General features: G+C 36.1%; 3 protein-coding genes across 5 annotated transcripts in view; all 3 read right to left on the bottom strand.

Moving 5' to 3' along the window:
• Positions 1-9,494, bottom strand: part of loxl2a (lysyl oxidase-like 2a) — a 33,955-nt gene extending 24,461 nt beyond the window's left edge. The window contains exons 1-3 of the mRNA XM_065290507.2: positions 9,328-9,494; positions 6,026-6,313; positions 5,032-5,207 (exon numbers count right to left, since the gene is read on the bottom strand). Coding sequence (XP_065146579.1) covers positions 5,032-5,207; positions 6,026-6,293 — 444 coding nt within the window. The 5' untranslated portion in view covers positions 6,294-6,313; positions 9,328-9,494. The remainder of the gene's footprint in view (positions 1-5,031; positions 5,208-6,025; positions 6,314-9,327) is intronic.
• Positions 9,495-10,347: 853 nt separating this feature from the next.
• LOC135779701 (uncharacterized) lies at positions 10,348-13,311 on the bottom strand. Its single transcript, XM_065290511.2, has 3 exons — positions 12,985-13,311; positions 11,903-12,016; positions 10,348-10,840 (listed from the first exon to the last, which is right to left on the bottom strand). The coding sequence occupies exons 1-3, from the start codon at positions 13,031-13,033 to the stop codon at positions 10,632-10,634; spliced, it is 372 nt and encodes a 123-aa protein (XP_065146583.1). The 5' UTR covers positions 13,034-13,311; the 3' UTR covers positions 10,348-10,631.
• Positions 13,312-13,452: 141 nt separating this feature from the next.
• tacc1 (transforming, acidic coiled-coil containing protein 1) overlaps positions 13,453-27,442 on the bottom strand; it is a 33,134-nt gene continuing 19,144 nt past the window's right edge. For 2 of the 3 annotated variants that reach the window (XM_065290510.2, XM_065290508.2), the window contains exons 3-14: positions 23,622-24,624; positions 22,723-22,758; positions 21,842-21,902; positions 20,582-20,738; positions 18,493-18,545; positions 17,651-17,773; positions 17,227-17,303; positions 17,084-17,127; positions 16,809-16,972; positions 16,603-16,709; positions 14,956-15,076; positions 13,453-14,868 (exon numbers count right to left, since the gene is read on the bottom strand). In XM_065290510.2, coding sequence (XP_065146582.1) covers positions 14,800-14,868; positions 14,956-15,076; positions 16,603-16,709; positions 16,809-16,972; positions 17,084-17,127; positions 17,227-17,303; positions 17,651-17,773; positions 18,493-18,545; positions 20,582-20,738; positions 21,842-21,902; positions 22,723-22,758; positions 23,622-24,624 — 2,015 coding nt within the window. In that variant the 3' untranslated portion in view covers positions 13,453-14,799. The remainder of the gene's footprint in view (positions 14,869-14,955; positions 15,077-16,602; positions 16,710-16,808; positions 16,973-17,083; positions 17,128-17,226; positions 17,304-17,650; positions 17,774-18,492; positions 18,546-20,581; positions 20,739-21,841; positions 21,903-22,722; positions 22,759-23,621; positions 24,625-27,442) is intronic. The other variant, XM_065290509.2, reaches the window with a different exon arrangement.

Genomic DNA, 27,442 nt, shown 5'->3' with positions numbered 1-27,442 from the left:
ACTGTGACAGAGTACAATGTATTACAAGCATTTACTCTTACGTATCTATGAACAAGACAAGACTCAATGTTTTAAAGTTCATTACTGAAAATCTGTTGATCTAAAGATTCGTCAACTTGCATTATATCTTCTGTTTTTAGAGGCTTCATAGGGATTAAGGTTTAGTTTAGCAAACAATACATACTTTCAGCTTTTCAGTCTCCTCTCTGCCAAAGAATGCAGACCTGCAGACTGTGTTATATTTTAATTTGGCAATAAAAAAGAATTTGTTAGAAACAAATATATAAATTAATAACCATTAACTGATTAATAGCTACTATTGCACGAATCCAATCCGAGCAGGCAGTTTTTACTGTCTGAACATTTTGTAAACAGTCCTCATGTGCGCGATTGTTTCCATGTGTTGTGTATGGTGGTGATTCATTTGATTACCCAACGATAAACTGTACCTAATTTCACTAAATGTTTACAAGAATACAAAGCATACCATTTTTTATTTTCTTTGTTCATTTCCCTCTGCTGGAGAAGCTTTTTCGGTTCTCATCTTTATTCTGTCTTAAAGTTAAAAACAATGAAAAGCAACCAGTTGCAATGCAATGCCACGTGGCATTTATATTTCAAACGCATATAATATGGTGGGAACACGAAGTAAAAGGCTAAAATAAATTTTTCTTTGACTAAACATTATTACAGCAAAATACCTTTTTTTTTCAAGAAAATTTTAAAAAGGGCATCAATATGTGGTTTTGTGTTTGCTAAGGTATTGCTAGGTGTTGAATTATGGACCATGTCAAAGACGTCACTTTAAAAGCTTTATGGTATGCTGATATGGTTAAGCATCCTCTGCCAGGAGAATATCAAGTAAAAAGCAAAAAGCATTAGTGATTTGTGGGTTAAAAAACAAAATTAAATAAAAAAAAAAAAATTATAATAAAATGTGGGTTACTGATTTTTGCCAAATGTTTTCAGGAGCATAAAAATGTTACATAAAAATTCAATTCTATTTGTGAAATTCCGATTTCAAGCCCAAGCCAGGAATGTCTTGCTGTTTGATCTAATGGAAACGTATCCTTGTTCGTGCGTAAAACCGTTTGCATCTAAATTTAGTTGAACGCTACCGGTCTCTCTGAAAGACATTCATTAGGTTAAAACATGCTGAGTTTTTGCTAGAGGTCCTACAAAACAGCCTTTGATCGACTCGAAACTAAGCTAAACTAATGTTTCACAAGCCATTAACCACAGCTAGTCAAATACAGTGACCTCACTCATGGGCTCAGTAATTACAGCGATGAAAGCTCACCACTACATGCTTTCAGTTTAATGGAGTGTATCTCTACATGCAAGTTATACGGGATAATAGTGTGATCATTGAGACAGATCCTGGGGTTAGTTATGACAGAATGGGCACATTAATATCATCTGTCTGTCACATTTACAAGCAACTCTATAGGAGGCAGGGTGTTGCGCGTACACTGGCCAGCTGCATTGACACCAAGGAGATGTAAATAAAAGCAAGCAAACAAACATTAAAACAGGGCTGTTCGTATGTGTATGAGGAAGAAAAACCTCTATGTAGTAACTTGGCAGAGCTTGATCATATTTATGGAAGTATTTTGTAATGCACTTTTGTGGTGGCACAAAAACTATTTAGTCTGTTTGTGAGTGATGCGCTAAGTCATCGTTTGACTCAAAGTGTCCAAGACATTCAGTTGCTCGTTGATGAGAAAAATACACAAAAAGACTGACTCTGGCTTGCAAAAACATTGCTGTCAAACCTTGGAAGGTTGCCTGAGGAATCTGGTCTTAGCTTACCCTGCTGCTCTGGTGTATAACCAACCTTTGAGAATCCCCCAAAGGATTCACAGAGAAACGCCAGTGTTCCTGACTTGTGGTATGTACGTGCTGGAAAGTTCACAATGACACCTACAAATAGCTAACAAACTCTCACAGTCACTCGTAGACGTGCCCTGTCACCTGACTGGTGATGTCACAAGAAGTTGAGGTGACCTACAACTGAGAGCTAAGCAGTTGTCGAACACAACATGTGCAATTTTGTCTCCCTCAAACGTGTGAAAAAGGCTTGTACTGTATTACCTTTTATTTATTTTGTTCAACCTACAAAAATAACTCCGTAGTTCATACGGCCAAGCAGCTTATTACAGCCTATTTACTTACTATATACATACATATAAAGTGAAAGTTGAATCTACTTACTTTTATTGGTAAGTTTTATAAACTTAACATTTTTCCCTTTAGGTGAAAATTTTAAGGTGAATTTAAAAAATATATATTTCAATTGGTAACACCTATACAATTAAGCTTTTTCAACTTAAATCTTCTCACTTTAAGTGAAAATATAAGTTGAAAAAGTGTTTATATGTAATGCCGGTACTTTTTACACGGTCCCTTACTCACCATTTTTCCAACATCTATTTGCAAAAATTTACACTTACGCATTTGACAGATGTTTTTATTTAAAGTGCATAATCTGTACATGGGTGATTCTAACAAAATCCAGATTTAGAAGGTGTACGGCATCAGATTTTTTAAAAAGCCCTTGAAGCCAATTTTTTTGCACATATAAGATTAAGGTCTAAACTTACTATAATCATTATTTTTAGAGGATTTAAAAAATATTTCCTGTAGAATTATAAAATTTTTTTTAGATTATCATTATCAAAAATTATCATTACCGCAACATGATATTACATTAAATATATGCATTTACAAACTTATGTTTCGGTAATAAGAACTAAAAAGTCTCAACTTTTATCTGGAGAGAAAAAATAAGAAACTGCTTACCTGGTAGCCATCATGAGTGTCACAGTCAATTATGTCCCTTCCAACAATTTTTTTTTGGAATATTTTAGTTACTTGAGGGTTTAAACAATGATTGAAAACTATTGCGGAGGATGAGAAAATTGGTCTTTGAGACATTTTTATTCATTATTATTGTCTCTATGTTTACCAATGATCACCAAATACCGCATGTTTCTTTACTGTAAATGTTTATAGTATAACATGCACTGAAGATTTTTATTGTTAAGATTTTTTAATTATAAATTTTCCATGTCAAAAAAACCCAAATCCAATCATGGACCTGTTGCGGTAATGAAAATGTTCCCCTAAAATGTGGAAAAAAACAACAATATTGTTTTGTATGATTTCATTTGAAATCATGTGCAAAATAGTACATGAAGAGATGTTTGTAACTGTATGCTTCTTATTTTTATACTCTTAATTTGCATTTACTTTTTTTATCAAACTGTTTCATGACACCTCAAAAGTCTAATTTCGAGAGAATCACCCATATGTGAATGTGTGACTGAACCAATTACTTTTTGTGCTATTAACACAATGTTTTACCAGCTGAGATACAGGAATCGGCAATTACCATGCAGACTAAACCCACACTGGATTGAGGAAAAGTTTTCTGTGGCATCACCTGCTACCTTTAGGGGCACAAATGTAGTAATAGCTCCTATTGGTCATACTTGAGGGAAGTGACAAACAACTTGTTGTATGGATTAGACGATATGTTGTTGTTATTTAGACATAAACAAAACAAAATGGAAATTAATTTTGTTTCTATGTTTTTTTCTTTTTCATCATTGAGAGTTTTGTAGCGTTTTGAACATAAAGATTAGCACCATTTATTTCTGTGCTTCAGTCTTGTGCATGCGCTTCACAACAGACACATAAGAGAAGACACTGCTGAATAAAGTCATAATTTTTGTTATTTTTATGTATTTTCGATGCTTCAACACATTCTAACTGAACCACTGATGTCACATGGAATACCTTGATGATGTTTTTTTACCATTCTGGACATGGACTTTATATCGTACATAGATTTTCAATGAAGGGTCAGCAAGATCTCGGACTACATCTAAAATATCTTAAACTGTGTTTCCAAGATGAACGGAGGTCTTACGAGTTTGGAACGACATGAGGTTGAGTCATTAATGACATTATTTTCATTTTTGGGTGAACTATTTCTTTAAGCCCAAGTTACACAATTATAGACTAAATAAAGGAAATTTCTAGAATAACATCATTAAATTCACTTTCTAGAAGCACATTGATTTTTTTAGCTTGAAATGCAATTCATTAACACGTAAGCACATTATTCATCTGACAGAATATTTCAAATCCTACAAAATTACTGTGACCATCTCATAAAATGTCCAAGTGTCCCTGCACTCTCCCATTCGACTCAAACCATCCCATTTTTCTTCTTCTCATGAATAGAAAGCTCTCATCTGACAGGCGGGATTCCACGCTGCCGTAATTCATTCCGTTAGTCAGCAACTCCGTAGTGTTTAACCACATTAACATTCTCAGAGAAGTCATTGGAGGACCAGGGGAATATCGGAGGGGAGCAGGAAGGATCTTGGGGGAGACGCACAGTGTGGTAAAGTCATTACAGCTCAGGTCATGGAAAAGCATACCATGGGCTCTTTGATCGCTCTCATGAGCCCATCTTTAAACCTGCCCTTGGTTTCCATACCAACATGGCAAATATACAAATATCGGTTAATAAGTCAACGAATCCTGATTGCACAGGAGACACGGGGGTGTGTAGACAGCTGGCGCGTCATAAAAGGAGAATTTAACGGTAATAAACTATTCTTAAGTTGCAAGCATTGGGTAGGAATGTGTGACCTGCGGTAACAGACCTTCACTTCCTTTTACCCAGGAGATGAACTGAAAATATTCACTGAGATAATTTTTTTAAACACGTCTGCTGTAATTTCTCAACCATTACGCATTTGAGGGGGATTCGCTTTTTGGCTTTACTGTTTGATGGAAAGACTGTGGTTTTTTGATGATACATTGTGGTGCATGGATCACTTTAGCAATCTTTACCCCCAAACTCTTAAAAAGACATTTCAAAGGCAGAACTGTTCTGCTTTAACTCGATCACCAACAACAGTCCCTCAGGCTTGCTTATTCACATCTGCGTTGCATTTGAGTCAATTTCCCATCGCTGTCAACCATATGCTAAAAAAAGCAAATGTGAGTGTGTACCTCAACATCATTGCTCATCGTGTTGATGAATCTGTGGCCTGGGATTCGCTTATGATTGCACACCACCCCTACATCCTCGGTGTGCCTGCAGTCCGACACCCCAAACCCATTGGAGGGACAATCAGCTAAAGACTTCTCTCTTCCTGTGCAATGGACATTGTCCAGCCAAATGCGACCTAGGAGGGAAGAAAACACATTTAGGGTTTCTTAAATGCTTTCTTGGATGAACCTTTTTTTAACTAGACTGATCTCCTGTGTCAACCTGGTTCACTACAAAGCCTATGGTGGTTCACCAGCTGATCTAATACTTCAGCAGACATCTCATTTCTATATGTATGATTTTGCTTAGGGAAATAAAAATAAGAACGGTGGTTATTGTTTCACAGGGCTCTATAACCACCCACTGATCTGCAGATTATGATTTATAATGTCTGGACAGATTTATACATGATCATCATGTTCCCAAAATAAGGGGAGAAAAACATGAGATTATGTCTGTTCCAGATATTGAATCCTGTTTTCCATTTTCTTGTTGTAAAAATAGTAACGGCTCGCTGATTGGTATTAATTACCCTTAATAGGTAACACATGCCTTTTCAGACATTATGTGTAATAAAGAAACACATAAGTGTGTCTGACATGTTTTCTTGAAATGGACATTTTTTAATCACACTCTTAATGGACCAACAAACCGGTATTTCCAAATGACCTGAGGCTGGGATTAAGCAGATTTGAAGTGAAAGTATTCGATGAACGAACTTGAATATGTGCAAAGAGCATTTGGTTATTATAATTATCTCATTTTTGATTGAGATGGCATTTAGCGGCTTTTGAGCTCCTCATGCTCATAGAAGATCTTTAACAGCTGTAACAGGCTATCAGAATGATAATGAATGCTTTTCTAGGTGTCATCCTACATTCCTGTACTAATACTGTATGTATTTACTGCTTACTATGATGCAAAATTGTGAAATGAATTCAACTTCTTGTCTACCTTCTCCTTGTCCAAGCTTGGCAGATGGTAACCAAGACATAGCGCCAATGAAGCCAAGCTCCCTGCACACAACATGAGCGGCTTCGATTGAGAAGTCATCATCACAGACAGTTCCCCATTCATTGTTGTAGAAGACCTCCACGCGGCCCTCGTTATTCTTGCGCTTGTTTCCGGCCAGGCGGAGCTGAATCTTTGGTTGCTGGGCTTCAACCGAGATTAGCAGGATCATCAGACCGAGTAAGATATGCAATGCAGAAGAGATCACCATGACTATGCTTTCAAATTGACCTGCGGGAGATCAACACAAACTCTGTGATGACAACATAACATAAGTAACCGTCATGTTTACCCCAGGCCATGAAACCACAAGCTTTTATCTACACATTTATAAACCCCAGAGCATGCATGCACGTGTGACATGTTTAATGCAATGATCTGCAGCAGATGTATAGCATATGTATGACCACCCTAAGTTTTATGTCTACATGGTAGAGACACTACTGAGTCCACCCTTTTTCAACAATCTATCAATCAAAGTGTCAATTAACGTATGAACAAGCCCCATAAAAATGTATATTTATGTTTCAGAAGGGTGTGAATGTATATAGATCAAAAAGCAGAGAACAAATGCATGGTTAAATCTCTTATGTGTTGAAATAAAAGAAATTAAAAAAACCTTTGTGTCAAAGCCAAATTTAATACAACTTGAAACACAAGTTCTTAAACACATCTGGCCTAAACATGTCAAGTTTGTGATATATTACACTGTGAAATTGATTGGGTCAAATATGGACATTTTCAAGGTTAATGTAAACCACCGGTTGGGTACATTCATATTTTACACAATCAACATTTTTTAGAGTTTATAAATGACTTTAAACGTACATGAATGAATGAATGAATGAAGGGAGCTTGGGTGCAGGGGTCTCCAACCTTTTTGTAAACAAGGGCTACCACAATAGATAAAACAGTCTGCATGGAGTCTACTCAAACTTTTTTGCTTTAACTTGTTCATTTCATTTTTACTTGTTGATATAATTGTTTTAAAATGTTAAAGGGACACATGGCTGCAGCAGGCGCAATGATATTACACAGCGCCTGAAAATAGACCCCTGCTACACAGTGCACAGCTTTATAACCTTATAACCTTAAAACCACACCCACCGGGGGGAAAACAATCCATCCGTCTCCATTTACTTTGTATTGCGAGAGGCTGCCTACAGTACTTGTCATTTCGGGCTTATAACAAAAAGCTGAATAATGCCCAAAAGCCGCTGTGTGACAGGATGTACAGCTAACAAGTAAAAAAAACTAAGTCTTTATAAGCTGTCGACCCCAACAAACGAGCGTTTAAAGACACAAAAGTCGATACAGGCAACTTTTCATAGTACTACTATTATTAGAACTAAGCCCCCTGGAGGGAAACGTAGTCAGCGATCCACTTTTGTGTCTTTAAATGCTCGTTTTTTGGGGTTGACAGCTTCTAAAAACTTATTTCTGTTTTTTTTAGCTTGTTAGCTGTACAACTTGTCCCACAGCAGCATTTAGGCATTATTTTGTTTTTGTTTTAAGCCAGAAATGACAAGGAGGCAGCCTCATGTAATGCAAAGTGAATATAGGCCCTGTCCCAAATGTCGCACTTCATGTGGACTTTCGGTCTCGTGGGCTTAAATTGCGCGTTCTCGCTTAGTCTACGAGTCCGTAGGGTGTCCCATCTGTCATTTGAAGTGTGCTCATCAGCGCCTCCTTTGCCCCTTGATGCGGTCTTCAGCGAAGCCCGCACTGCAGCAGGCTTCGCGCACTTTTTATTGGCAATCAGACCAATCAGACGACGGAAGGGAGGAGTTCACACTGACGGGCAACTTCTCTACCTATTTCCGGTGTGATGCTCGAGTCTGTCCCAAAATATGACTCCGGTGCACCCACGTGGACTCGCATCAAGGGTCCCTAAAGTCTATACTACATGATGTCATCAAAGTGTGGACTCTGAGGAGGACCACAAGTCCGGAGTGTGCCATTTGGGACAGGGCAAAAGACAGTTGGATTAGCATAACTGCGCTCTGTCTCTATTGAAAGTGACCAAGGGCACTATTTTCGGCAGTGCGTAATATCACTACGCCTGCTGCAGCCATGTTACAGCAGCAAAGTCCTTGATTATTACGCCAGAATGAGAGTATAGTTCCTAGCCATATCTGCCTAGAAAATCGAAACTTTTAATTTTCCGTCTGTCTTAGTACACGATGTAACTACAGAAGAGTCAAGTTTTAAATAGGAAAAATATTGAAACTCTTTGGTGATTGTTTAGCGCAATGCTAACGGTCTAATCAGATTCAATGGATTGTGCTAAGCTATGCTAAAAGTGGTACCGCCAGACCCTGAAATCAGCTGAATGGATTCCAAAACTGTAAAAATCTAATGTTTAACTCTAGGGAAGCTGGAAAATGAGCATATTTTCAAAAAAATAGGAGTGTCCCTTTGAACAAAGCCAAGCTTATACAAAATATGTAATAAATAAATATTAAAATTGAGGCTATTAATAGAATGTGCTTTGGTGGGGAACTCACAGACTGCTTTAGACCCTCCAGTATAAATAACAACTTCCTTCATATATACACATCTCGAAGATAAAAGCACAAAAGACAAAATGCATTCACCTAAATGATGTAGTACTTAGTATGACCTAGATACTATAGTATTTTTGAACCTTACTATAGTAAAAGTAATTGACACTACAGTATTTACTCAATTTTTATAAATTAATTATGGTTAATACTACAAATACTGTAATGGGTAATCACTATAGTATATTACAGTGGTTAAATCCTGTTCTTATGGACCCTGCTCTGCAAATTTGGAAAAAGTGTCTCTACCCGACACACCTTGCCTCAGTTCATTTAGCTATCACCCAATGAGCGTCGTGTATGTGATAAGAAAAGCAGTTGGTCCCAAGCAACAAGATTGAAAATGTACTACAGCATACTACAGTTTAACATAGTAAAAATAAGTATATAACAGTATTTTATGTGAGGTAATATAAAGTTAGTTTAGATCCAAAAGGCAAATTAAATCATGTTTATTGGTGTTTGAGCGTTTGTTGCTGACGTCTGACGAAGTTGTGTCAGTCAACTGATTCATTTGAATGAGCGTTTTATCTACCACCATGCAATCTTAAAAATGAACTAGTTTTACTAAAACATTAACGAAAACAAGTATTCATTTATCGTTTAAGACCCGTGCATTTAATTATTACATTGTTGCTAAATAAATATTTTCCAAAAGCAACATAGTTGTCATGCACTTACCTTTCAAACTTTGCTGTTTTGTTCTGCAGTGAAAGTATTCTGTGGTGTTACGCGCGCGCAGTTGGATGCAGCAGCCCTGAGTTACATCTGTCTCTGTATCCAGCAACACTTTTAAACGAGCTTTCACCCCTAACACAGGCTTTCACCTCCTCCCACTATCACTGCAATATGAAACCATCCTTGACTGAGACATTATGAAAGTTACAGACACCCCAATGTGTCTCCCGCGCGCCCATTACGTCATACAGCTGGGTATGCCCTGATGTGCGCGAGGTGATGTTCTCAATGCACGTGTAATGTGAGCAGTGGGAAGCAGACGGCTGGACATCAGGAAGGAAACATACAGTCAGACAGACAAAAAGACAGAAAGTAAAGGAAAGCCCCCCCCCCCAAAAAAAAAAATTACTGGAATAATATAGTATTTATTATTGTAAGTATTATATTATTATTATTATTGTAGTAAAATTATTAAAATTATAGTGGTTTTGAACCTTACCATAGTAAATATTTAAGTACACAGTATTTACTACAATTTATCGAAAGTCACACAATTGTCAGTATACTTCACTCAAAGTGTACGCTAACAAGTAATTACTACAATATCTACTGTTTACTATAGTAAATACTAATATATACTACAATATTATTTACATGGGGATATGCAATCATACACGATAGACATCCAGACAGTCGGGCACATATTCTAACAGATAAACGTAGTGAATAGCAAACAGATATGGAGACAGACAAACAGGCAGACAGAAAAGCAGACAACATTCATACATGATAGATTGACATACAAATACTGACAGGTGAGAAGCAGACACACAGGCAGATATATAGACAGACAGACAGGTACTTATTCAGGTTGATAAACAAGTAAAAAGCAGACAGACAGATATATGGAGGACAAATAACGTTTTATTTCTTTATTGAATAGTTTGCAGATGCTCATGACCGACAGTAAACTATAGATCAGCCATAGCAGACAAAATGTAAGTTACGTAAGTCTTGCAAATTTTTGCCTGCTGGAAATCCAGCATACCAGCAAGACCAGCATATCTTGTGTTTTGATGCTGGTATGCTGGTGACCACCAGCTAAACCAGCATGGGAATTATGCCAGTCTATGCTTTTTCAGCAGGGTTGCTTTTGATGAAATCATCCTCTAAATAAATGTAAGTAGCACATGGATTATGTGGCCATCCTATAGATAAAAGCTTATCTATGAGTTACATTAAAATGTTAAATCCATCAGATGAGGATTTATTGATTCTGTACATGACTATAGAGAGTAAAGGATGAATTACAGTGATCTGAGAGCTACTGTAAAGAGCAGGATGCCCAGGAGCAGAGCAGGACTGGAGCTCAGGGTCACAGCAGTGTTGTTTTCCCCGTGACTGTGAGAGCGATGGGGTCCATTACAGTCATCACTGAAGCAGCACTTCAGTTCACCGTTACTCATGTGAGACTTGTCACAGAAAGACTTATAAGAGCATGACTTCAGAACAGTGTCTGTGGTGGAAGAAACACAGAGAAGGACACCACAAAATGACACATCAAGATTTCAAATGGAAACCATAGGGATAGTTCACCCAAAAATTAAAATTCTGTCATCATGTTGTTACAAACATGTATACATTTCTTTGTTCAGGTGAACACAAATTAAAATAGTTGGAGGACTGTTTAAAACCAAACCAATCAAAAGCCCCATTGACTTTCATAGTATTCTTTATTCCTACTATATGGAAGTCAATGGGGCTTTTGATTGGTATGGTTACAAACATTGCTCAAAATATGTTCTATTGTTGTGTTCAACAGAATAAAGAAATGTATACGGGTTTGTAACAACATGAGAGTGAGTACATTTTTGAAAATTAATAAATAAATAAATAGGGTGAACTATCCCTTTAAGGCATGGGGCCACAATAAATTCTAAGGTTGCCTCAAAATTAAAATCATTTAAAATAAGACAAAACAAACATAAAAATAAGCTTAAACCATTAAAAATCAATAAGTCTTTGTGTTTAGTTAAATTAAACAAGTAGTGTAGAAGGGATAGTAGGGATTCAAATATTGTTGTCAAAAAGCTTGACTTGGATCAGTAAATGTTTATTTATTTATTTTTTATTTCAATTTATTAAAAATGAAGGTTAAAATCTGTTCAATTTCTGTAGTGCCTTACAAAACTTTGCAAGACCGTAGATGCATGACAAAACAAAAAACGAATATAATACATTACAAACGTCAACTTTCAGGTCACTTTAATGGTACTGACAATAAAATAATTTCAATTTTATGGAACTGACAATTAAATAATTATGTACCTATTAGTATATATAGAAATAATTATTAATCACTAATAAAACAATAATAATCATAATATATGGTATGCACGATATGAAATTAATTTGTAGGTTAATAATTCTGTTACATTTGCATTCCTTTTTGTTATTTTTTAGCATATACTGTAGCTACATTTAGCATGTATAAAATCTGAACACAAGTTCAGAGTGATGCCCCTCTCTTGTGGCCATCAAGTGAACTGCAGGTCTGTATGTACATGCGTGTACTCACGTGCCCCTGTGATGGTGGAGCAGGCATCTGCATTAGCAGGACACACAGTTGAGCCCTGTCTGTCACACTCATCCTGGTTATGAGCCACACAGGTGAAACACTTCAACCCCTCACCTTTACATACCGAACAAGACAACACAGCTGATCTGAGATTAAACTGATGAGCCGCACACCTACAAATTCTATAGGGAAACTTTTACGCATATATGTTTTGTAATACACAGTATATAGTTTTATTTAAAAATGAGTATAGGCTAATACAGCTAGGAGACAGCATATAATTTATATAGCTGGAGTATGTAATAATCATAATTATACATTTTAAGCCATATTTTTATTTGATATATTTCTGCTAATTATAACAGGATCCAATAATGTATAGCTTGATATATTATTAATAAGCTTTTTAATATACAGTACTGTGCAAAAGTCTTAGGCCCCCACCACCAGACTTGTTGTTTTAGAAATTTTAATGTCCATCCATATTTATTTTTCAATCTTAAGATACAAACAGAAAATACAGGAAATATGAAAATAAAAATAAAAAAATAAAATTTTCAGGACTAAATGTCTTCTTTAGGCATCTCCTGTGTTTAGTGTGACCTCTCTTGGCATTTCTTGAGCGTTTTTGAACAGAATAAAGTAAAAAGACTAATTTCTTTAAAATTAGAAATTAGGATTTAATTTTATTTAGGTTTAAGAGATCCTGCAGTTTCCTGCTACTGCTCAAGTAGAAGGGGGGTTTACCCTAAAAACTTGACACATCGGTTTACATTTTTATACAGTTTTTAACACTATATACACATTTCTTATTTTCTGGATGTATTGTATTAAAGAGACTGAGAAACAATTATATATGATCACTATAACATTGCAAAAACAACAAATGTAATTCTGGCATGGTGGCCTAAGACTTTTGCACAACTGTATATATATATTTCAATAAAATGTCAGCAATGTTACATTATTACCGTGTTTTAGTATGAAACCATTTTGTATCAAATCTTTTCATAGAGTATATCAACAACAATTTCTAATTGTAGTTAATAAATGTATGTCTGGATTCTTATATAATTACTTACTGTGTATCACAGAGACAAACAGAATCAATGCAGCGAGGAAAGTCTTCATGTTGAACAGAAAAGCTTTGGGACAATGTGGAGGTCTTATCTAAAACACTTCAGCACCTCTCTGTAATCCTGCAGTGCATTACATCGGCTTAACACATGCAACAGATCTGCATAATCAACATCACACATTAACACTCATCAACACATGTTCACATTTCACCAAATATCCACTAGCTTTGTGCATTTTGAATTTAAGCATTAGAGATATTTTGAAAATTTTGTTATGGTTGACTTCTGTATAGGCTATTGAATGTCCTCAACACAAAGAAAATCCCTATTAATACCCGTGTCACCAGATTTCCCACTTAAAGGATTAGCTATGAAACAAGCTATTCCTTTGAAAAAGTGGCCACATATACTGCAATACTGTAACAGTGCTGGTTTGTTTACTGAAAGGGTTAAGCACACAACAACAGATCAAACTATTTATAACTTTTATTTAGGGAATGCATTATGCACAAAATATATATTAGTCAATGGCATTTCTGTGCTCTTTCTTCCACTTTACAAACATTAATGACACAATAAAGGAACAATCTTATTTTCATAAAAATATACACAGGACAGATTTCAGTGAGTAATGTCATGAACATCGAAAAGCTCCTTAAACAACAACAACAACGTGGCAATTCACCAGGCTAGTTTAGATATCTCCACACAAACCATTAATGTTTGGCACACAGATAGCGGTTTCATTTGGCATTTGGTTAGTTACTCTGAAAAAATGTACTGTATTGCTTAAAAAAGCAGGAAGTGTGGGTAAAAACAACAGCCAATAGAACGTATCGCTTTAGCATTAGGCACAGCAAGATTGTCAGCTCTTGTAAAGACTTCATTGAACATCTACAAGTACGTTTGTTGCATCCAAAGACCTCTGATAGGCTCCCTGCACTCGCAATAAAATAAAAATAGAGAGTATAAACAACAAAACAAGTCCTTCTTGATGTATACAAAACCAAAGTATTTAATGTATAAAGGCCAGTTTAAGTGCTCTCGGTTTGTTTCAAAATTTGTGCTATGGAAGTCATCATTTGATTGGATAAAAACCTTTATATCATAAATGATAATACATTTGCACTGAAACAACTAGTGAATATAAAGCACAGAACTACAACCTGCTTCCAAATTCTTAAAACAGAAGTTTTGAATATGCTAAAATAACTTTTTTCATTTGTGTAATGAGCTAAATAATAATAATTCATGTTACAGTACTATCCATGATCAAGGTAAGTAATGTAAAAAAAGTTGCAAATAATAAAATTTGCTTCCTCTGTAACATATAGCAGCACTGCGATCATGTAAACTATGAACAAGACCCTCTTTCCCACATTCATAAAAACCTCTTTGTTCTTTACATGGACATTAAATCATAAACACACACGTCTAGAGGAAAACCCCAAGTCGCACCGTTACACACCCAGCTGCAATAACAGCCGCATATGAACTTTACACACATCTCCAGAGAAATGACAGCAGTCATCAGAAAAAGATATGTGGGTGGTTTTCTTCTCACACCGTTACACAATCCAAAGGTGGATTATGGCCATATGGAAAGTCATACATTAGCAATTTTAAATCTGCTTCCACTGTTTCATTTAATATCCTGTTTTTTTTTTCTTTCCAGACACTGAGTCAGACAAAAGGAAAAGTAAGTGACTCTTTCCAAAAAAATGTAAATGCAACTGCAGATTCAGACGTGCTAGGCTGGGTCAACAGTGGGGTTGGGTCAGACAAGGCATGTGTGTGGGGGAAAATAAGCATAGCTTTTCAGTCTGTTGTGCCCAACTTGGCTATGAGCTCATCACAAATCTTGGTGAGTTCTTCAGTCTCTTGATTCTGAAAGAAATAGAGAATAGATATTTTATAACTGTGTCTCATCGAATTGATCTGAAATGTTTGCGTTCTGATAGTGTGAGATGTTACCTTATGCTCGAGCGCCCGCTCCAGTGATTCCACCTTCATCTGCTCTTTTCTCAGACAGGCATTGAGTGCCACGCTCTCCGCATCGGCCTTGGCACGAACCTGTGCGATCTCCTCATTCGCTCTGTAGATGAGATGGCATTGCATTAAAATGTGAGAAACTTGATGAAATAAATTTGAAAATGTACATATGGAATAGTCATGAAAAGTATATAGCGGAACTTTGATTTGTTTTAAATGTTTTTTGGGTCTGCATTCAGATTGAAAGGGTTTGACATCGCTTGCAACAAATAAAGTAGATTCTTGTGTGAAAAAGACTTTGATTCGATTTCAGGTTAGTTTATACTCAATGCTATCGTATGACTTTTACTCAAGACTTGAGCCTCAATGCGCATGAAGCATGCAGACTTATGATGCTTACTATAAGATATACTGTATGTGGTCCTGTATGTAAAGAAGCCCTGTGAAGATTTTAGAAAATTGAACAATCTTAACACAAAGATTACGGAAAATACACAGAAAAAGCTTCAGTGTGGAAAGTGACAAGTTCCGTAAACTCTGCTTTAGTCCAGTTTGCAGACATTTTTTTCCCTGCCAGCCATTTTTTGAAAAGTTGCCCGGCAGCATTTTTTGTGATTTTCAAAAAAACTTTCTTCTAAAAACATACAAATATATCAGATGAAAGAACAGCCCCTCTGCTTTCAAACAAACAATAAACAAACAAAACGGAAAAAAACACTTTTAATCCTATTTATATTTTTACTCTGTTTATAAACTCTTAAATATAGGTATTTATTTTTCTTTAAAAATATTTTTTTACCAAAAAGTTGAAATAATTGCAATTTTTTTTTGAAGGAATTTTGTTAGTGATCAGATTCAGAACGATTGCCAAAACATACACAGAGTTTAAAATTAGTAAATAACGTTTTGGCCTCAGTTTTTTTATAAATTGCACATCTAGTGGATAATCGTGGTATTGCAGATACACATAAAAATTCATCAGGAACACTTTTTTATGCAAATGTTTTCTCTTAATTGACGAGATAACTTTTGAGGGTCTGATAATGCTGTTCCTCCAGCCTCACGCATGCGAGGTAGTCTTGAGCACATTTATTCAGCATTTCTTTATTCTGACACAACATGAAAAAGCCACCAATCAGAATACGATACTTAAATAAGTACCACATCTCTATATATCAAGGTTGTTTTATATATAAGGTGTTTCTATTAGCAATTATCTGTTACCTTTTAATTGACGAGATAAATCGTCAATGGCGGGGAAAGAGTTAAATCCCTGTGCCAAAGAGCTTAACCATAACTTTTGGTTGCGATGACATAAGTCCATACTACGGCACACCCCTTATGGCATTGTTTCTTCGTTTTGTGTAAACAGAATGCTTTCTTTGAATGTTATGGCAATGGTACTAGGTGCACTTTACGGAAATGATCCCAGAACATTTGCATTCACACAGAAGCCTCTCTGCCAATTTTACAGAAATTTTCTGGGAACAAAGTGTTGCGTGAATGAGGTTTTACATTTACATGTATGCATTTGGCAGATTTTTCCCCTGAGAATCGAACCCACAACCTTGCTTTACCAATTTAGCTATAGCAGGAACACTACAGGACCTTAATGCTACAGGGTCTTACTTGTCGAGTTTCTCCTCTGCGTGGATTTTGAGGGTCTGATAACGCTGTTCCTCCTGCCTCACGCGTGCAAGATAGTCCTGAGCACATTTCTTTAGCACTTCCTCATTCTGACAAAACATAAAAAGTATATTTGAAAAACGTACCACATTTTTATATATCAAGGTCGTTTTAATTATAAAGTGTTTCTATTAGCAAATATCTGTTACCTTTTTATAGCCCTCAAGGACAGTTTTCATATTTTCATAGCGTCTGAACAGGTCAGACAGTGAGCGCTCTACAGAGTTGAGGTCGGCAAGGGCCTGATCTCTCTCCATGGTTAACTGCTGGATGCTCTTCTGAGATCCAATGTTCTTACGCTGCTCTTCCTCCGCTTTTGTGAGATAACGAAAGATTTCAAATCAGCACAACATTGGAGAAATACGATACCAAAATGCAGTTGAATATCTATGAATCATTCTGTAATACAGGCATGGCTCCTTACCTATCATCTGGGCTACTGTCTTCTCATACTCATCCACTATTTTCCTATGATGAGATTGGTAAAAAGTTTTGTTTAATGCTCAGGTCTGTACTTTAACACGGTGCATTCTGGGACAGGTTATACTGTAGATAAATATGAGTCACCTCATTTCAACGACCTCAAGTTTGCTTTCCTCATATTTCCTCTTCCATTCGTTGGCTTCAATCTCTTTTGTGATTATCTGCAGATACAAAAACACAATGAAACACCCTGTCTCATTCGCTTTAAATTTCGACATAAAAGCTCAGAAGCAAAACCTAGCATGTTTTCTTTTAAATGAGCAGTTTATAATAATCTGAATGACCCGAGGCCGGGATTTAGCAGATTTTAAGCGAAAGTATTTGTATAATGTTGAGCATTTGATTAATATTATTATCTTATTTTTGCAGGAGGTGACATCTGAGCTCCTCAATTGCTTTCAATTTAGAAATTGTTACAATACATGTGTTGACGCATTCAATCATGTTGGATTAAGAGTTTCAGATCACAGAACAGTGTATCTGGACTTGTATGTTTTTTTTTTGTTACCTCTTCTCTGATCAGTGTGAGTACTGCAGCTTTATCCATTTCATTGAGATGAATTGAATTCAGCCCTGGACTCATCTTCTCTATAGCATCACTTTCTGATGAACTCTTACACAGCTCATCACTCTGTAGAGAACACATACAATAAAGATAATATAGATAATAATAATGATGCTATCATCATCATCATCTTCATCATATTAATAGCATATGACAAATTTATTTTAAATGATTAAAAATTTTGATGATACTGTAATATCCCTACACTCATTAATATGTAAAATCAGGTGAAGTCTCTTAAATATCTCCATTAGACATCAGTGAGATGAAATGGAGAGAAAATATATACTTTATTTTAGTTTATTGGCATTAGTTTCATCTCAATGTCACAGACTGAGCTCCAATCTAACAAGTTTGCAATCAAAATTCAATATTATTGAAGCTCAAACATTTCTCATCAATTTACCCAAATCTACAATATTTTTTTCCTGTACAATCTCATTTGTTTCTATTTTTAGATCTTCTAACCATTTTTATGAGAAACATCTGAGACTAAGTTAAAACTTAAACTGAAAACACCATCAAATCTCCTAAGATATGAAAGCAAACTATGAGTGATAACATTTTCCTATGGTATCTCTGACCCGGTCATTAGCTGATGTAAATGTCCTTGTCCTTGGACAGATTTTGGCCTATGGAGATCACTAATCCTCCTAATAGGATATAATTATGACTCTCTTACAGACAGAGAGATATTATACCTTTGTTAGAAGCTCATGTGCTAATGTATATTGGATGCATCCATGTAATATCTAATAGATATATACTCATGAATGAAAACTTACTGGAGAGGAGAGATCATTTCCATCAAACTCTTCTGTAATACCCACTGGCAGATCTGATCATAAAAAAACACATGGTTACTTTCATATTATTATCCAAACCTCCTTGAGTATCTACTGGCTAACCTTATACACAAATATTTTATTTAAACTGCATATTTATTTTCATTGTCAGTGATGATAGTGTATTGAAGCATACGCATACGTTTGTTACAGCCTATTATTCAAATGGATTATTTGATGTAATACTTGTGGTAACCGGTAGAGGGCAGCACAAGCTTTCATCAGAGGAATGAGATTCAAGTCTTCGTTTATTTAGCGTCGTGTTTGATTTTTTTTATACAGTTAAATTCTTCTTTTTCAATATATATATTTTGAGCGCACAGTCAACATTTAAATAAAATAAACAATACAAGTTAAAGTGAACTACACGTCGAGTAATTTGAGAAAAGCTCATCTGTATGCAGGTAAGACAACATGAACCTCATTTGTATGTAATGATCGTAATATAACATTGAGTGAGTGCAATACTGAGAAGAATTATGCATTTTAGAGTTATAGGGCCACATTTCTATTAAATATACTTTTTTTTTTTTTCAAAAATAAGATTTATAATTTCAGTCTAAGTTATGTACCTCTCAAGCATATTACTTCTAACTGTTAAACGTTCAAATAAACATAATGTTACTTGACTTACTTTGAGAGAATAGCCTTACTTGTTGTTTGTTTTGCTTGTAATTTAGAAATATAATAACTTTACTGTAAAAGGACTGTTGTTTTGTTTTTTCTTTTCTCAAAGTTTACCGGAAGTTACGTTTGATTCACGAAAGCAATCTGTTTATTGTTGTTCCAGTTACGTTTATTCTTTTTATGGAGTTAGTATGCGATGTAATACTTGTTTTACACACTCTTAACTTAAGTCTTATAAACTTACATTATCTAAATGGGGAACATACTGTGTATGCTTAAATCTTTACAGTTTACTTAAAAGAAAACTAACTAGTACATACTTGTAAAAAAATGTATAAAAATTACCAGAGAGTATACTTCAGAGTTCAAAGTGTACTTTAATAAAATGAAAATGTGCTACAAGTATTGCATTAGTATACTATTCGTATAGCCTACATAAAACATACTTGTAAACTACTACTGTTATATCTTTATGAACTAAAAAATGTCTCAATTCACAGTAGTAGGGCAGGCTAACAAATAGTATTGAAATAGTCCATAAAAGTATACTACTTGTACAACAAAAGTATATTTACTAAACAAAGTAAACTTGAACTTTACTTTAGTATACTTAATAAAACAAACTTCAAGTATAGGCCTACTATTTTTGTAAGGGTGAATGAGAGATTAAGAGAATTAAGATATTTTACTTATAAATATTGTGGGCTGATTTATTTTTACCCGTAGGTGCCATTCATGACAGAGAAATCGCCCATTCTTCCCCAGTCAGAGCGGCACGTGAGTAAACACAGTCCTGTCAAAATACTGCTCTCTGGTTGCTTCTGTTTTAAAACCAACGGGGCATTTGGATTGTCTGGATCTGTTTTTGTTTACCGAGCAAATTAAAATGAGATTTGCACCAGGTGTTCTTTGCCAACACCACAGAGTGCTGTTCTTTGTCTCGGTAAGCTTTTTTCTTATTCATAATAGTACTGTGTGTTTGCACAATGCCTAGAACTGTCTCACCAAACAGAGCAGTGTTTGTTAAACCTCATTAATGACAAATTTCTCTAATGATTATTGACTTGTTATTATATGAGAATAAACACTGGTATAGTACAACTACAGTAGGACAGACCATTTGAGCTGTAACAAACACACAACTGCTGATAACCTGTCTCCAGTTATATTGATAAATCCATTTATAAATGTTGGGTCAAATATAAACATTTTCTGTGTTTTGTGTTTGCCCCTTTTCACCCAACACAATAAATAACCCAGCATTTTTTTTTTAGAGTGCAACTAACCCTAAAACAAACCCTTCTCCTAACCCTAAGTAGATGTTGTCAATTATTCGTAACCTCGCATAACTATAATTTTATGGAGGAGCATCTGTTATCTTAAGGTAGTGGAAATCCCTCACCGTCTTTCTTAGTACATGTGGTTGTTTTAGTGCAGTCTGAAATCTCCTCCACCCCATCTTTTTGGCCCATGACAGTGGAGGCTAACTTCTCCTCATCAGTGGCATGCTGAACACGGTGGGGAAGCTCTGATGCAGGATCCTCCTCCATTCCTTTCTCCTGATAAAATATTATACCATGCAGACTTAACACATTAACTGTAATACATTGTACATCAATAGCTTTGAAATACAGTATAAACTTATGTTATACATTTGTTATTCATTGTATACATAAGAACAGAGCATTAAGTGGCAAAGCATAAAGAATGATTTAACATCATGCTACTGTATACTGTATGTATCCTAAAAAAATTGTCAGACTTATTCAAGATCTTAACTCATTGGGAAAACAGCACATGCGCACACAATTACGTGCTTTGGGTGCTTTTTGAGTTCACATGTGCAAATACACTGACTCACATGAATGATGAATACAAGCACATGAGACCCATTTAAAAAAAGTTGATGCCCTGAAGACTTTTATGAGTTTGTATGGGTGAGAGATGTACAGAGTGTTTTCTCAGAGATGGATAGAGAGAGAGAGAGAGAGAGAGAGAGAGAGAGAGAGAGAGAGAGAGAGAGAGAGAGAGAGAGAAGGATGATTGCTGAGTCACTGCAGTAACCATATAAATCTCGGACAGTAAAGCAAGTCTAGAAGCTCTGTAAAGACGATATGAGACTTAAAGGGACAATTTACAGTAAAAAATGAACATTTTGTCATCATTTACTAATCCTCAAGTTGAATGAATATATTTTGAAAAATCTTAATACCGTAACCAAACAGATTTGGGATATCATTCACCATAATATTATTTTATCATACTATGCAAGTCAATGGTGCCCCAGATCTTCTTGGTTCTTCAAAATTCAATTCTTCAAAATATCTTTCTTTGTATTTAGCAAAACAAATACATTTATACAGGGTTGAAAGGACTTGTGGGTGAGTAATTGATGAGAGAATTTAAATTTTTCGGTAAACTAACCTATCCCTTTAAATCTATATACAATACAGTTGTAAACAACAAGTCTGCAAGAAATGCATAATATATAAAATAATAACGCCTTATAAAAATGTAATCATGAACATCCCTAGAATGAATGCCTTTGAGATCAATATAGGATTTAAGATCAACAGAAGGATTTAAAATTTGACATGAATTAATGCACATAAATACACGAGTGCACGCATGCTGTGTTTGCAAGGCAATGCTGAGAGTTTACCTGATTGCAGACATCCAAGACAAGGGACTGGTTATCAAACGTCTTCACTTTACATGTGTTCCTGCAGAAAGGATTATTGCAATATCAGAATATTAGATCAAAAAAACATCGGATGAGATAGTAGTCTATACATTTGCAGAAACAAAGGTACAAAAGCTGTCATTGGGGCGGTACCCTAAAGAGTGCATATTAGTACTTCAGAGGTACATACTGGTACCGCATAAAATGGTACCCGTAATGGTAATGGTACTTTTTAAATGGTACCCATTGTAAAAATAAAACTTGGATCAACTTAAAAAATGAATTCAATTGGTAACACCTAAAAAAAGGAAGTTGTTTCAGCTTACATGTTTAAGTGAAAAAAAACAACTTTTAATTGATCAAACTTTTCACTTTTTACATTGTACATAAATTAAGGGAAGTTTAATATATAGCCATTAAAGTGTCACAGTAGCTGTTTATATAATTGGATAAACTAGATTTTTTACAACGTAAAATATTGTTTTCTGCCAACTTGTTTTTTTTAAGTATTCATTGAACACTAACAAAAATGTACAAATTTAAGATTATTCAAAGTCATAGCATACATAACTAAAATACAAGCATTGTTACAAAGTGTTAAACTGGTGCTTGCTCTTTGGAAAAAGAAACCATCTGTATATTGAACACCATGATCAAATCTGGGTTGAATCTGAAAATCTGTACCAACAGCCCACGGACCGAATCAATTCTGTCTGCCTGGACAGTTAGAAAATAATAAATAAGTACACCTCCTGCCCTTGTTAGTTTGTACAATGATTTGGAGCCAGAAGACAATTCAACTTAACGAATGCAATGGGACAGAGAAAGTGCAGGAAAGTAGGGCAGGAGAGGATACTTACAATAGAACACAGAGAAACCGCACTTGCTCAGTGGTCCTGAGGACAGTATGAGATAAAGGGAAAAAGGAAGCAGACACAGGGATAAGGGGATATGGAGAGGGAGACATGCCATAAGACATTAGAGCTCAAGAATGAGAATGAGACAACAGGCAGGGTCCACACACAAATCGGAGTTAATTTGGCAGAAGCAAGGTGTGGGAATTGTTCAAACATGGACAGTGAAGAAAGGCTGCATACTTCAGAGCTACTTAGTACTCCAAGTATCTAACATGGGTGCCTAAATGATTATACAGTACCCTACCTAAACGTGCAATGCAAAACTGGCGTTAGTGGGTAAAACTCTGTTTCCATTACCTATAAAATCATGCAAATTAAAATAGCGAATTAAAAATGTGACCAATGGAAACAAAGCAATTTCACATGAACTCCCATGTATACATTTTGTACGCTCGGGTGAGGTGTTTTTTAGGTAGTTCGAAAAAGGAATATTTTGCAAAACTGCAACAGAAACAGTTTGATCATTCTTTAAATATGGCGTATGATTGGTTAGAGGACTAAACAGAAGAGGTGTGTTCGACTTCATGTGTTGTCACAAGAACCGTCAAGCACATGACCTCAAAATACCCCGAGAGAGATTCAAGAGTCTGCTTTGTATGCTTTCGAGTCCCTCTCACAGTATTACGATGTCATCCACATCTTGGTCTGCGCAGTGCTGTATGAAATCAACTCATCGCGAGACAACAAAATTATGATTTAGTCGCATAAAATTTGTTAATGGAAATCGCATCATTTCGCAATAGTTTAGAATAATAACGCTAAAGTTTTGTGCTAAACACAGCTACTGTTTTGTATGGTTAGTTTTAGATGAAACAGGAAGAGAGCAATACACATCTACTTACGTGATGATCCTGTCTTTGTTTATCTTCGGAGACTGTCCTGATTTCTTCTTTCGCTCTGGAGTGCCCTCTGGTTTGGATTTATCCATTATCTTCTCAGATGCTGGTTTAATTGTGTCATCACCCGCTAAGGTCTTTGATGGCTTAAAGGGATCAATAGAGTCATCAAAGTTATCAGGGTCAAAAACATACGACCCCTTGGGCTGTGTTGGCGAGCTGCTTATTTTAGTGCCCCCTCCAAAAGGATCAAAGTTAGGATCATCCCACTGATTTGGATCAAAGTTGTAAGATTTTTTAGGAATAGGAATATCGTCAATGTCCGTAGGGGCTGTGGTCTGAAGGGATTGTTGTTCTTGCTCTGATGCTGTCTCTGATGGCAAAGCTGCTGTCTCTGCAGGTTTTGGTCTTTGCTTTTTTGGGGCAGTCAACTTGCTGCCTGTCTTCTTTCCAAGCTTCTTGGGTGGAGGTCTCTTGGCTTCCCCATCATCAAGTCCTAACTCCATCTTAACTGGTTGCGTAGATATTTCCTCTGTCAAATCTGATTTGGGAACAGGCTGAGAGTTCTGCACAATAGAATCTCCAGTGACAAAAGGATCAACGCTGTCGTCGAACTGATCAGGGTTGAAGTTGTAGCTTCCCTTTGGAAGTATTGGCGGCTCGTCGTCCACCTCATTGGGGTCTACGCCATTAAGAGGGGCCTTCACCTCGAGGGAAGGAGGTCTAGGCTTGAGGGACTTCGTTTGTGGTTCAGGTGAAGGTTCTTTAACGTGACCATTGCAGATGGGCTCCGTGTCATCTGTCAGAGGTTTTTCAGTAGGATCGGGTTGGTCCGCATCCATCTCGGCAGAGGAAGGCCGGTTCTTCTGTTTCAGTGTCGGGCTGGGGTCAACACTGGTCTGTAACACGACCGGGGCAGGTGCATCCTGAGGAAAGCTCTCAGCCAGGGTGAGGTTCTGGGTTTTGTCTGTGATCAAGGTCAACTGATTTACATCGTCTTCTGGGAAACCTGTACGAAACATAAGAAGTATTTAGTGGTCCCTTTTAAACACCTAACCCCTAAATAGTAAATTCCAGTGTGTTAATAGTATCAGTAGCAAATTTTTATTTTTACAGACCTTCAAATTTAACAGATAAATAAAAACTTTTGACTCCTGAGTTTTGCCAAAGACCAGCTAACGTCCAGCCAAGCTTACGCACTACCACTCACATTTTCTTCATTTTCTGGTGTAATTGGCAATAGGGTATCATATTACTTTAAGTCTTTTTGTATTGTGTTTTTTTTTAGCGTGTTTACATTTTTCCTTATACATCTTTCCTAGAGCACATATGCTCTATTGTTCAACTTATGGTGGATATTTGAAAGACAGACTTCCTTACGACAGAAAAAGCAGGAAATGCTTCAATCAGGATGCACAAACTTTAACAATAGTCCTCTTTCTCCTGCCTGCAATATGTATAAAAACTGACCAACATTCAACCATAAAAGCAGGCTGGGACATGCATTGGTTTTGAATGTACTGGAAGAAGACTTGCTCTTTCGGACCCGTAATGGAGAAAACTGCATCAAATGCTAAAACTAGACCGCAACTGCTGAACACATCACACGTGGGCAAGCATCTAACATGTAAACACTGTTAAAGTAGCCATTTTAAACTCTTCCTATTGAGTGATTAACTTGCAGTCATCTTCAAGTTTATATGCAACAGCTTGTTGCTAAGAGACATGAGACAGAATATTTATAAATGGGTCTGACTTCACGCTGACCTCTGATTGAGACATCTTTGAAAAGTGCTGCTTGCAATTTGTTCAAAATATTTACATATTTCAAATGCAAGGATGAACATGTCCAGTGGTCACTGAAGGTCCATTTCCAAAACTCTTAAAGGGGACATTTCACAAGACTTTTTAAGATGTCAAATAAATCGTTGGTGTCCAGAGTATGTATGTGAAGTTCAAGCTCAAAATATCATATAGATAATTTATTATAACATGTTAAAATTGGCACTTTGTAGGTATAAGCAAAAATGTGCTGTTTTGGGGTGTGTTTTTAAATGCAAATGAGTTGATCTCTGGACTAAATGGCAGTTCCATGGTTGGAAATTGCAGATTAAGGGCCGTTATTATCCCCTTCTGACATCACAAGGGGAGCAAGATTTCAATGACCTATTTTTTCACATGCTTGCAGAGAATGGTTTACAAAAACTAAGATACTGCGTTGATCTTTTTCACATTTTCTACGTTGATACAAGCCATGGGGACCCAATTATAGCACTTAAACATGGAAAAAGTAAGATTTTATATTATATTTCCCTCTAAAAGGGACAGTTTACCCAAAAATACAAATTCTGTCATCATTTACTGACCCTCATGCTGTATGAATATTTTTTTCTAATGAACACAAAATAAACTATTTTGAGAAATGATGGTAAGCACACAGAAATGAAAGGGCGGGGCGTACACGTCATGAGGAAAATGAAAATATCTTTATTAAAAAACTTGATTTTGAAGAAACTATGACAGAAAATGAACACATACCAGATTATTAATGAATTGAATGTTTTTAACAGATACTTCTAATGGGAATAGCTGTGTGATGAAGTGAAACTAAAGGGTTAATAAACACAAACCGAAGCAGATGTTGTAGAACGTCTGGCGAACGATGATAGATAGCGTGGAGATTGTAAAAACTGATTATTTCCCACTATTGATTACATTATCTTAAAGGAGTGTAACTACTGTAGCATGTAAATAATGTACATAAATAACATGAGAAAGAGCGCTCAACAAATATATCGAATCAACAGGCACGTGCAGCAACCTTTTTGTTGTAGACTAATACAATAACAGGCTTAAATTATCCCAAAACATAAGTCAACTGGCTATCTTCTCTTATTTCGGCCGTGTGAACGCGTCTGCGCTTTTTTCCGAGATGCACTTGACGGCCTTTTGTGCAGCGAATTTATTTATTTATTTATTTTTGACGACCTAGTTAAGGCGGTAAGGTATCCCAGCTTAGGCGGGCCGCCCGAACTGCAAAGTGCTGGGGGAAACCCTGGTATTTGTTTTTCCTACTATGGAAGTCTATGGTTTCCCCTAGCTGTGTGCTTATCATCATTTATACAAATTTCTTCATCAGAAAAAAGAAATTCATACAGGTCTAAAACTACATGAGGCTGAGTAATTGATGACACAATTTTTTTAATTTGGGGTAAACTATCCCTTTAAGTAGTCCAACAAAGCAATGTACTCTTTAATATTACAAGCTCTTCTCGTGTAATATTTTGGTCCTGGTTGTGCATTGAGAAATAGCTAATGGTTCTCCAATGACCTAAAAATCAGATTTATCACATGCAAAGCAGCACTTAGTAGCATATGTAGTCAAGTATATTTGAATTATGATAATTTAAAAACAGGAACTTTACCAACTAGCCTTTTAGGGAACTAGCCATAAATGTACAAAAGAGACACAGCTGCAGCCTTCAGCATTGTAATAACAACAATATTCCACCCACAGACCTTCTAAAGAGTCCTCTCTCATGTCCATGTCCAATCCTCCTCCTTTTCCTCCTGCCAAAATCAAACTTTCTCTTCCTTTTTATGACTTTCTCCACACATCCGTTTCTTTATCGTCTTTCACTCTTAACTGAGCCAGCCCTTTTCATCAAGGACACCACGAAACACTGTGATCAGCACTTTGAATGTTTCTGCAACCGTTTATGTCATCACTTACAGAGGTCACTTTCCTCCTCTACACTTTATTTCTGAAGTGGCTAAACTTTTTTGGCAAATATGTATATGTGGGATACATGCTGTCAGCCAATACA

The sequence above is a fragment of the Paramisgurnus dabryanus genome, chromosome 10 (genome assembly GCF_030506205.2).
Source record: "Paramisgurnus dabryanus chromosome 10, PD_genome_1.1, whole genome shotgun sequence".
Lineage (NCBI taxonomy): Eukaryota > Metazoa > Chordata > Actinopteri > Cypriniformes > Cobitidae > Paramisgurnus > Paramisgurnus dabryanus.
Note: the sequence above shows the minus strand (reverse complement) of the source record. Positions and strands in the feature narration are given on the sequence as shown.